The 12,058-nt window shown below is 45.5% G+C and overlaps 1 protein-coding gene across 11 annotated transcripts in view; it reads left to right on the plus strand.

Moving 5' to 3' along the window:
• NOD1 (nucleotide binding oligomerization domain containing 1) overlaps nucleotides 1-8,467 on the plus strand; it is a 28,447-nt gene extending 19,980 nt beyond the window's left edge. For 8 of the 11 annotated variants that reach the window (XM_056335432.1, XM_056335434.1, XM_056335436.1 and 5 more), the window contains 4 exons: nucleotides 1,899-1,982; nucleotides 2,604-2,687; nucleotides 4,780-4,863; nucleotides 6,300-8,467. In XM_056335432.1, the coding sequence (XP_056191407.1) occupies nucleotides 1,899-1,982; nucleotides 2,604-2,687; nucleotides 4,780-4,863; nucleotides 6,300-6,372 (325 nt within the window). In that variant the 3' untranslated portion in view covers nucleotides 6,373-8,467. Of the gene's footprint in view, nucleotides 1-1,898; nucleotides 1,983-2,438; nucleotides 2,688-4,779; nucleotides 4,864-6,299 lie in introns of those variants that run through there. The other 3 variants (XR_008821340.1, XR_008821339.1, XR_008821342.1) reach the window with 2 other exon arrangements.
• Nucleotides 8,468-12,058: the final 3,591 nt, after the last annotated feature.

Consider the following 12,058-nt stretch of genomic DNA (forward strand, 5'->3'; position numbering starts at 1 on the left):
TTTCCTCTGTCTGCACCTCCTCCCCTCATGCTGCACAGAGTTACTGGCATTTGTGAAAGCACATGGTCAGTGGGTGCCGTTTTCATCCAGGAGCATTAGCAGAAAGTTGCATCAGCTGTCACAGAATGAGGCTCTCAAGTGTTAACTCACTGTGAAGTTTCTGTTGTGAAGGCACAGCTTCTACTGAAGTAATTTTTAGGCCAGAAGCCGTTTGGGTAGGGACTGGGGTATTCTTAAATTCAGGCTCAACCTGTACTCCAGTGGAGCTATGACACCACACATTGTGTTAATGAGATGTAGTTCTCGTTGGAGTTCAGTGATTCATCCCAAACGAGCCTACTGGAAGCCCTAGTGTGGGTGAAATTGGTAGCACAGCACAGAGAGAAGGCAGCATTGTAACACAGCCCATCCCCTGCCAGACTTTCAAATGCTGGCTAGGGATTTAAAGATGCATATTGTGGTGGCTGCTCCTGTTTTGGCATCCCTTCAGACAGCTGGAGCACTGGGTTCATGGTGATCCTTTCGATTTGCTTCCCAGTTCCACTGGCCTGCACGGTGTGGGAGCAGACAAGACTCCTTGGTTTCCCCACAAGGTGGCACATGGCACTAGTTTCTTTAGAACCACGGGAGTCTGGGGATCTCTGGAGAGCTTATTGCTGCCACTTCAGATCCAGGAATTTCAGAGCTGGTGCCTTGTCCTCCTTTCTACGAGCAGATAGCCAGGCTTAAAAAGTAACAGCTGAACAGGTGCAGTGACCTAGATATATTTGAAGTTAAAAGCTATCTGAAATAGCCATCTTCCCATAATTGCAGATCCATCCAGATGCATCAGACTTGAAAGAAAACATTTTGAACCTGAATCAGCGCTGAGAGATTCTCAGATGGGAACAAATATGCTCATGAATGTGTTTGCAAAAATAAGGAGGAGTAACTGCTGGTTAGAGCTAGGTTTTGCTGGCACCTGTGCAGGGTGAATCTTCTGCTCTGTGGTGTACTTGCACTTGGGTTCATTTCTAATTTTCCACTGGTTAATTTTGCTTCATGATTTGACCTAACAGTTAGCACCAGTGGTAACTTTACGTGAAGGTCGGGGAAAGATAATCCCGACTACAGCAGTTTACTTCAGCATATTTACCATTTTTAGGCCCAGTCATGATGGACTGGGACTATTTTGTTTCAGCTGAAGCTAGGAGGGACTCCTGGTAACACGTATGTGTGCTGTTGCCTACTTGATCCCCCTTTCTACCTTTTTTTGAGACCTTACATTATTTTCAGGCTGTGGCCTGGCTTTTGAGGTGGGAAATGCTTTTTGAACCCTCAAAGCCTGGAGCATAACTTTAACTGGATGATTTTGCCAATGCCTATTCAAAGAATGAAGGGCAGACTAAGAAATGTTTGTGGTCTGTAATGGAAAGCATGCATTTACAAGCTCATCTCTATACACAACAGAAGGTGTTGTGTTTGGAAGAAGAATGAGGTATTCAGGTGTCTGAAGGACTTAAAGGACAAAGTGCCCAGTTTGTACAGGGACTTCGGATGACAAATGCGTGTAAAAACCTGTGTACTGCTAAGCACAACTCTTTGTCCTTGTAAAAGCCTTGACCCTCAAAATCACTGGGTGCAACTCTGCTGTCAGTCTCAAGAGTGCAACCCACTGACAGCAAACCTTATGGCCTGCGTGATATACTTGCACTCAGGCTGTAGCCTGTGAACTGTTCTCACTTGTAAAAGTTGTAAGGACTTACTGGTTTCCAAAGTATGTGAGCCTTTGAAACACCCAAATGCTGAACTGCACAACTGGGAAACAGATCATCCAGGATATTCACTAGTATTCGGCAAGGGAAGGGCCAAGTGATGCTGGCTGTTTCTTATGCATTTGTTGTATCTTTAATTCACAGTCTCGCATTCAATGGCATCACAACAGAGGGAGGCAAAAGTATTGCTGAAGCTATGCAACACAACAACTCTGTGAAAATATTCTGGTAATTGACAGTGTGGTCTACTTCTCCTCCTCTTCCTTCTCTAGAGAAAGCTACAGCCTAATTTTATTTCCTCCAATCCCATCACCACCTCCTACTCTCCCCTCCTCTCACCCTCTATGCTTTCACTACCAGCAAGCTGTAAGATACATCCCTTTGGAAGAATGTGGACATGAGTAATGGATCAGCAGCACATGTCCTTTAGGACACATTTCGATGTCCCAATGTCACGCTTTGCTCTGCTCCCTCCATCTTGCTTTCTCCATCTTCTCTCACTTCCGTCGTCTGAAGTCAAGTTCTTTGTCCTCAGTTTTTGCACCTCTTCAGTGTTGTCTACCTCTCTACTTTTTTCCGCTGCACCTTATCCACTTTTTAGACATTAAAACATCAGGAGAAAGTATCATGAGAGCATTGCTCTGAGAAATAAAGATCTGATACTATTGTCTCTTCTTTCTCCAGGACTTCTCTTCAGTGTCTGTTTGTGTCCAACCTTTAGAAATTGCTCAGGGCAGGAACAGCACATCCCCCTTTGGCTGTCTAAAGCTAAGTCACAGACAAGCTGGAAGAACAGGGGGCTGACAAATAATGATAACATCCTAAGTGAACATTTTCTCTCCCACTTAGGTTGACTAAAAATGAGCTGGATGATGAGGCAGCAATGAGTTTTGCAGAGATGCTGAAGGTCAACAAGAAGCTGGTGCATTTATGGTGAGTTACATTCCACAGAGGCACAGGCTCTTTGGCAGTCACTGCATTAAAACCTCACCTTCCAAGTCTATGTAGGTCACAGTAAGCTTTCTGCGCATGGTCTGGATGCAGCTGACTGGTTGTAGATGGTTCTAATGGAAAGTTAATAAAGCTGCTGTCTAGCATTTTGAATTTGCTTTCATCCAGGGAAAAGTTTAAGCTCGTTGTGTGTCCTGGTAACTTTTGAACTACTAATTGATTTCATCTCTCCTTAGGGGAACAGTACTGGCCTCAAACACACAAGTTAAAAAAAAAAAATACAAGCAGACAGCTGAAATAGAATGACCTTATTATGATTCTTACTATTTATCATCATACAATGAAAGCAGCAAGCTCAACTCTTACCCTTCAACCAAGAACCTATATGACAGACACTTAAATACATGTCCCATTTGCCTGAAGTTTTCTTCTAGGGCTAGCGCTTTCACTCATGCAAGGCAGTCATCAATAAGACATAAATCCCCAGGAAACCAGGGATTATTTCTAGCAATCTCAAAGAGACTTGTTAAGCTTCTAAGAAAACACAGCATTGGCTGTTCTAATCCAGAGGTTCACAAGAATTTGTCCAGGGATGGGGTTGGGCAGATGTGGGCTGTGAAACAAGTAGCTGTCCCTTCATTCCAAGTGAGAACATAATAAATGGAATCCCTTTACAAACTTTACAAAGGCTTTGCTAACTACAGTCTAGTATTCCCCATAGGAAGCCTAGTTCCTGCCCCTTAGGAAGTGTGCTAGTTGTCAGAGGTGCCAAGTACTCGTAGCCTTTTTTGAAAGCAGTAGAAGCTGTGGTGCCCATCACCCTGAAGATAAAAAGGCAAGGCGGGGACTTCTTTGCACACAGCTGCAGAATGCTTCACTGAGCAGTTTCATTTGAATTAACTTCCCCCATCCAAAGCAGCATAGTAATCTTGATACATGTCTTTACCATGGCTCAGTATTGTTCAAGGGTTTCTGCCAGTAGACAAATTTACTTTGCTGGTTATACCAGTGGATACCTCCAAAGGTCACAGTGACCTATACAGATGGTTGACCTTGAGCAGAACCGCAGTATTTTTCCAACAGCTGAAAGAATCTACTGGATCTCCTTGCATTTTGATTCATTTACCAAGCGCAGAAGGTCCTTTAATGGGAATGCCTCCCTGCTTCCTTCCTTCCTTCCTTCCTTCCTTCCTTCCTTCCGCCCTCCCTAAGAGATGGTTCAATTCAGTCCAATTTTCAGCCTCATCCTGAATCCTGTAGGATTCATACAGCCAGTCCCATGGAGTGGTACAGCTATGGGGCACACCATGGTAGACTGAAAGGTAAGTACTGGATTAGGCTAGGGTAATAAGTGTTTATATACTCATGCAGATGGAGGGGGCTTTGTTCATTTTTAGCTAGGGGGATGGTCTACAGTGGTTAATAAGAGTTACCTACTGCCTCATCAGTTGTGCTGCTTGAGGACCTTTTGTATCAGTTTTTCCCCTCAGCTCAGATGAGACATACTTTAGAGCTGCTAAGGTGACTTCACTGGGACTTGGGCCTGCTCATACGAGAGACAAATTCAATGCCTTATTTTTCAAAGATCTTGCTGGTCTGATAGACAAGACACAGGACTATTTGGCAACCTCTAGAGCATAACTACTAAAACACTAGGCCTACGCAGGGTCTGTACTCAGAATTTTCTGTACGTCACTTAAAAATGTCTCACAGTGTTCTTACTAAGAAAACAGAGCTAAGAGGTTAGTCTATCTCAAAGAATCCAAATATCACAATCCCATACCAGTAGTAAAGAATTGCTAGCAGAAATTTTTCAGCTATGTAATTAAACTCAGTATCTCCAGAATGCAACCGCATGCAAGATTAAAAGGAAAAAGACTAATACTCTGGGCTCTGTTTCTGAAAGGGCATGTGGGGCATTTGATCAATGCTGTGTACCATCCTCACAGATAGAAATCACAACGGTCGTCTTGTGGCAGACAGCTTTGCTACTTGACATCAAGCTGAGTGTAGTTTGTGCATGCACTGTAAATTAGTTTGCCTGTTAGACTGACATGAAGTGCTTTCTTTTTAGGCTTATCCAGAATCAAATTACAGCCAAAGGGGTGAAGTACCTCAGTGAAGCTCTCAAGGAGAACACAGCTATTAAAGAAGTCTGGTAAAGATCCCTTCCTCAAAGGCTCACTTTGTAAACTTTCTTTCCTTTTAAGACACTTCTGGCATTACTACTTTCCAGCCTAAAAAGTTCACAGCAGGTTTATGTGAGGCAGGGATTGTAGTTCTGGGTGCGGGTTTCAAATAGGTAAAAAGCCTCTGTCATTGAAACACTTCCTTGTGTGTTATGAATTTCAAGCAGTTGTGTTAGTTCACATCTGTTTGTACCACTGATTTGCAGAATGTGTGTATTTGTGGAATTGGGGCCTAAATGTTTAGATTAGGTTTTGCTTGCCCTGATTTCAACTTTTGAATGTGTTCATGCTTTTCAGGAGCTAAATTCCAGCAAGCAGGAGATGGTTACATTTAATTAGCATTACTACTTTGGTTCATAGAATTTGTGCTTGGATTTTCTTTGGGCGATGCTCCAAACACACTGAAAGTGCTAAGCTACAAGAAGATTAACTTTTTAAGATTTGCTTGTTTTAGATTAGATGGGCATAGTCACACATGTGCATTGTAAGGCACAAAGCCAAATACCACATTCCTTCCTTCACCTCAGGGAGCTCAGGAGTCAATAGATCTGTGCTGGTTTTAGCACTGCTGCTTTATTACTGAACATGAAATTTATTTTAAAATATATATATTTGTTTTAGTGAAAGGACACTGAATTCTTGCTTAGAAAGACGATGACTTGCTATCTGAATAGTGGGTTCCCTGGAGATGTGGAAGAGATGCTTTTTTCAAAGGCCACTGTCAGCTTTTGTCTACAGAAGAGGCATCAATTCCCACTTGAATCATTCTGAATCTTCAGACTGAGATCTGTCTTTTGATTCTTGCCTGAATTTTCAGAGGTGTTCCCAACCCAAATAATTTCGTAAGTCTAAATGGTTTAGTAGATTTCAGCATTTCTGAAAGCTCCACTTAACCAGGCCGCTCATTTTCAGGGGCATAAATATCAATGTAGATTAACTTTCTGTAGCCAAACTTGAAAATTTTGCCATAAGTAATTTCACATGAATAACGCTCGAGTACTTAACAGTTTTCTTCCCATGTTGTCATGGGAGACACAAAATTATCTGGAGACTATTTAAATTTCTTTAAACTAGTCCACTGCATGGTAAGAACCTTTGTCAGCTATGTGCTGCTTGCTGAAATGCAAGCAGCCTGGATATCCAGCACCAGTTTTAGTTTAATGAAGTTTAGGTGTCTGTTCCGTTTTTATTTCTGAAGAAGTAGCCTTGTTCCTCATATGTGCAGTGGGAACAGCAGTGCTGTAGCCTGCATGTCTGGGGCCAGTTCCCAACTGTGCGCCCTTGAGAAGCACACAGCTCACACGGCATTGCGAAACTGCGTTCTCTGCTCCAGAGCCTTGGAAAAACAGAAGATGGGCAACAGTCACTCCCTTACTTTTACATCCCTTTTGGTTTTCCTCTGCAGTTTGAACGGGAACCCGATAAGCCAAGAAGAGGCCAAAGCTTTTGACAATGAAGAACGGATCATTTGCTTTTGAATGAGGACTTTGTCGTTTTGACAAGCTTTGTGTTACAAAGGTTACTGCTACACTTGGACTGCAGTTTATAAAGGCGTAAATCTGCAGTGCTCATGGCAGGAGAGAGACACATGATTAGCTGCCTTTTTATGAACATTCTGTGCTCCCTCAGCTCCATCCCTTACCCTGCCTGTTATTCTTAATCCTTCTGGTGAGTGGGAAGTTGCCTGGGTAAATAATTGATGTTTGTATGGTGCTTTGAAGATGAAATGCAAAGTGTTAACAGACCAAATCCAGTGGCAGGTGTATGCATTTTGATAACTGAGTTTAGATTTATTTTGTACACCGATGTAAATAACCTCTAACTTATTTATACACATAAATGTACACACAAACACACACACATATAGGTATAGATATATGCAAGAAAGGGTGCAAGATGCGCAAACTCCACAACCTCACAGTATTATCTGCCTCATAACTGAAAATGAACATAGATAGCTTTACTGGAAACATAATCCATCTATAACGATTGTATGGTACCAATGTTCTCAACATGAGTACCTTTCTCCTGCCTAGAAATAGACCCTTATTTCTCCACTGACTGAATACAAGTAGCATTGTAGACATTGCTTTTGTCTTTTTTTTTTTTTTTGAGAAATGAATACATCAAGCTCAGATTATTTTCAATAATCTTTTTTTTCATATTGAAGCCAATACGTTTTCTTTTATACAACCAAAAATCCTTACTGCTGTAACTGTAAAGGCATAAAAATGGCAGTAAAACACTTCTGCTTAAAATTTCCTGAGGGCTACATAGAAACTGCTGCCTCCTGTTTCCATAGTATTTGTTCTGGGGAGGGGGTCTGGAGATAAATGTGAAAAATTAATTAGCAGACTGTTCATTGCCTTGTCTCTTGGCCTAGACAATGTGCTGGTGGCAGTACACCAATATTAAGTTGCCTAGTTTCAGTGGGGAGGAAAGATGATTGAAAATCAATTGCATCAAGTAGAGATCCCTTTTCCCAGCAACGTGTAAGCACAGAGAAGGATTGAGATTGGCTTGTAAAGCTTTTATTCTATGCTTGAATTAGTGGAAAGAGCAAGGAAAGGGCAGGTATCAATGATAAGGACCAGCAAGAAAGCATTATCCCCCTGCAAATAATTAGTGTTTAGGGAGTGTAACTTTATACGCCCTTAAAAAAAAAACAGTTTGCAAAGGAGTGGGGTATTTGATTATTTATGTGTGTGTGTGTGAGTGCACAAATTAGGCATGCTTTATAGACATAAGCTCAAATTCTACCCCACAATGTGTACAAGGAACCTAAAATGGAAAAGTATGAGCCATTTTCCTTCCTTCTTCTGTGTTACCACCCTCCAAAAACTTGGAGAAACAGTTCTCCCGTTGCTGACTAACCCACAAAACCTTGGTAGGCTGGAAGAAGAATCTCTAGTTAAATTGCCAAACCAATGACCCCTCACCTTCCCATCTCCCAAATCTGCTCCGTAAAGCAAAATGTGAAAAAAGCCTTGCTTTGGAGGTCAGAGTTTCTCTATTTTCTATCTGGTAGCAGACCTTTCCCAGTCCCCAATTCTGTTTACTCCCTTCGGCTCCCTAACACACTTTAAAATACTCATAAAGCTGTTCACAAAACCCACAGTTTAAAAAAACAAAAAAGAAAACCAACTTACTGTTCTTTATTTCCTCCCTGTCCATGGTATCAGCACTGATTTTTCACAGGGAGACAGATGAGGCTTTTAGACTGTGCCAGAGGAAAGAGCTAACTTGAATGATTTCTGCACCTGAGCCATTTGTTTACTGAAGCAAAAGGGCACACAGTTACAGATGAGCTGGATTTCAATTGTAAAAACATCTGTCAAAGCCAGGCCTTTAAAGACTTCACAGCAACTTTAACAAATGAAATACCCATGCACCTTGTCAAGAAGTTGTTCCTGTTTTGCCAGCCTGCCCTTATTGGAGGGGAGGAGATACTGGTGCAGGAAGGGCCTTCACACAGGTGTCATTTGCCCATGTTGGCGGGAAGTGTGCTTCCAGTTTGCTCTAATCACTGAAATATGTGTCCATTTACCAGGCAAAAAAAATAAATAAATAAAATAGTTTAGAACTCCAGCTCCTGTCTTCGTTTCACTGACAGACTAAAGGAGTACAAAGTGTCTCTGACAGCTCCCTCCAGGCTTTCCAATGCGAACGCTTCTGGCCCTTTTTTGGTTTAGGGCTGCCTTTGGAGCTATTTGTAGCATAACAACCTCAGCCCTGTTGCAAATCCTGTTACATGCCCAGCTGTTAGAAGCCAGCATCAAAGGCAGTGTTTTCAGGGACAGGTGTGTCTACAGGGCTGCAGCAGCCAAACAGCCTCGGAGTAAGTGGTGGCAGGTTCAAGCCAAGTTCCATGTAAGGAGTTTGACACTTGATTCTAGTGCTAGTGACTGTGCTAGTCATAGCCACCCATTTCAGAGGTGACTTAGAGCTGGGAGCACTCATTTGGGTTGGGCTGAAGGTCTGAATACAGCTCAGTCTGGCTTCGGCAAAATTGAGGGGTTTCACAGCATCCTACTCCTAATTCACCCAGGGCAGAGAGTTTGCTTCACACAGCACATCACAGCTTCAGGAATTGTGCTGGGGAAACTGGGTGCTGCTCTGTGAGCAGCTGGAGTTTCCTTTTTTGTTGCCATAGTGTTTCAGGCTGCAGTTCTTCCTTCAAACTCTTATGACTATTTGTAGAGTGCATCAGGGCAATGCATTTTTAGCTTGCAGCAAGAGCCTTGTTTACTAGAATTCAGAGACAACTAACTTTTTTAAGACTCATTTGTAATTTGCTAAGACCTTCTCTGTGTGCGGGGTTATGGTTTTTTCACTTGTCCACTGTGATATTAAACAGCTTTTTAAAAAAACTTGAACAGGCTGTCTGCAAGTGCTTTGGTTTTGCTGAAGCCTTGTCAAGCAGACACTTGGCTAGATCGAGACAGGACTGTGACAGCCTAGCTAATTCTGGCTGCAGATGAGCAAGAGCTGTGGCAGCTGGAGAAGGGCACTCACAGCTGCCACTGTCCACAAGGGACCTTTCCAGCAGCAGGTGCCAACCCAGTTAGAGGCAGTGAGGGAGACCATGACGGTGGCTCAGGGACATGCTGCTGCTGTGCCCCTGTAGTCCTCCTGCCGCACTGACCGCAGGAGCTCGTTGTGTTTCCACCCACTGCTGGGGGCAAAGCACTTGCATTTGGCTGGTGTGAGCTGTGAGTGCTTACTGGTGCCAGATAATAGTGGCCCTTGAGAGAGCCCTGCTGCAACACTGTGCTGTCCCGCTCTTGTCACATACTGCCAGGTCTTTGGGAAAGGATGCTTTCCTGACCCTGGTTTAGTGCTGCAAACCGGGTGTCAGACCTGCATCTCCAGCTGTTAGACCCCAGTTAAAGACTTGCAGGGTGGCACCAGGCCACACAGCCTTTGTTTTTCAAGCACAGCCAGCACAGGGTCCCAATCCCTGCATCCCATGCTGTGGGAGCAGCACTGATGCCAAAAGACGAGAGACCCATGCCTGCTTCCCTGTAGCTTCACCCCGTTCCCTTACCTCAGTTTGGAAGCGGAAAACAGGAGCCCGTTGCAAAGCTGTATCCAGAGCTGCAGTCAGGACCAAAGGCGTGAGAGCCAGGCCAAAGGCAGCGAGGGATGGGTGCACCATGAGCAAGGAGAAGTCACTGCAGAGGCCGCTCTGTTTTCAACTGATGGAAGAAATAATCATAGCAGTAAAAAGCTACAGCTTTAGTAGATTGAAACAAAATAGCAGGATCCTTCCAGCTGAAAATGGAGGCCAGGTCGGGAGCTGCCTGCTGTGCTAGAGGACTCGGGTTTTACTCACAGGAGATGGTTTCTGTTGGCTTGCTGGGGGCTTTCAGTTGGCCCTGGGGGATGGGTGAGGCTTCTAAAAACACAACAGTGTTAACAGTGGCAAGTCCTTCCCTGGGTGGGGACAAATGGTGAAAGGGTGCCAGGGTGTCCCCTCTTTTCATGTTCAGATTCCCTGTGAAGCTCAACAGGGCCAAGGTTAGCCAGTGTTCATCCTGTGCTCCCAGAGGTAAATGAGAGCTGAGGGCACGAACTGCAAAGGTTCGAAATAACTCGGTTCAGGTACACAGGGGGACTCGAAAGCAGGGATGATGTTTCAGAGAAAACAGCAGCTTCAGCTTCAGGAGCATCAAGGCATGAGAGGTCACAGCAGGCAGGTTAGGGAATAAAAACTGGTCTTGTAGTCAGCAAGGGGCAAAGCCACAGCCATAGGTTTATACTGGGAAAGAGGGGGGTGTCCTGTGCCCCCATACATCCACGCTGATGGGGACTTCCCAGGTGACTCACCGGAAAGCAGCAGATACCTAGCAGGGCTGGTGCAGCCTCACCCGTCCGAGCTCGGCACCTCCAGGGGTCAAGAGACGTGTTACGGTGGTAATACGTGAACCCAACCCCTGCCGCGCAGGGGGCCTGCAGCGCTGGCACCAGGGCTGCTGAACAGGGGCCTTCCCGACAGCCCCAGGAGGCCGGGACCCTCCAGAGCAATGAGGAAATGGAAGCCGCAGAGGTGGGCACCAGGTATGGGAAAGGAGGAACCAGATACTTCCCTTGCTCTGGCTGTCCTGCTGGCAGCTGCCACCGCGTTTTCTCTGCCCATCAGAGCTGCTAAGGCAGGGCCAGCAGTCCAAATCCCAGCCCTCCGCCAGCCTGGCCCCCGCCCCAGCCCCACATGTGGGGTCATTCACCCGAGAGCAGCTCTGTCATTTTACTGGATGCAATTTTCCTGCTTTGGTGGGTCCTCTCGTTCCTTGCCCCCGAGCTGCAAACTTTCGCAGCCCTAGCCACTGCAACACGCTCAGGTGGCAGCCACCGCATAGACCAGCGGCCGCTGCTGCCCCTCTGGAGCATCATGCCGCTTTGGAGGCATCAGCAAGGCAGGGTGTCATATGCTTAATGGGGGCACGATTAAATCATCGTGACCTGGTCACACACAGCCCTTTTCGGCAGCCCAGTGGGACCAAAGAAGAGCAGACAGATGCTTTCCCCAAGCTTAGCACCCTCAGCCAGTGACCAGGCTGTGCAGCGCAGGTGAGCCCAGATTTGAGCACTTCACTTATCAAGGTGCCGCAGTTCCCCCACCCCAGCCCCCACCACGGGTGGCTGGCCCACAGGGCAGCTGCTGGTGGCACGGCCAGTGGGCCACTTCCCTGCTGCCCCAGAGCAAACCAGTGCCGGTGCGAACGTATCCCCTTTGGTCCCAGAGGGAAGAGAGCCCGAGCTCCAGCTCTAGCAAACCCTTTGCAAAGAGCTAAATTACGCCCAGCCACTTGTGTGCAGGGGATTCATCCTATACACTGAAGGCAGCAACTTAATTAGCTGCTAAAGCCGCTAAAGCCTCATGAGACTTAGACCTCACGGACGGGAGGAAATGAAGCTGTCAAGTTTTCATGCTCCCATTACCTGCCAGACTAATCCTGAGTTTAGCAGATGTTAATCCTGGCTTGGGTGACTTGTGAAGAGGAAAGCTGCTCCGTTTAGAAGTCACCCAGGTCCGCTGAGGCAGGGAGGACAGCCCCACGGTGGTCATTAACCTCGGTGACAAGGCTGACCAGGCTCGGACAGAGGCTCGACGTTTTCCTTCTATTTGAAGCTGGCCTAAAGCAGCAGCTAGGAGGGGAAGGG

Source organism: Falco biarmicus, chromosome 4, assembly GCF_023638135.1.
Source record: "Falco biarmicus isolate bFalBia1 chromosome 4, bFalBia1.pri, whole genome shotgun sequence".
In the NCBI taxonomy this organism is placed as follows: domain Eukaryota; kingdom Metazoa; phylum Chordata; class Aves; order Falconiformes; family Falconidae; genus Falco; species Falco biarmicus.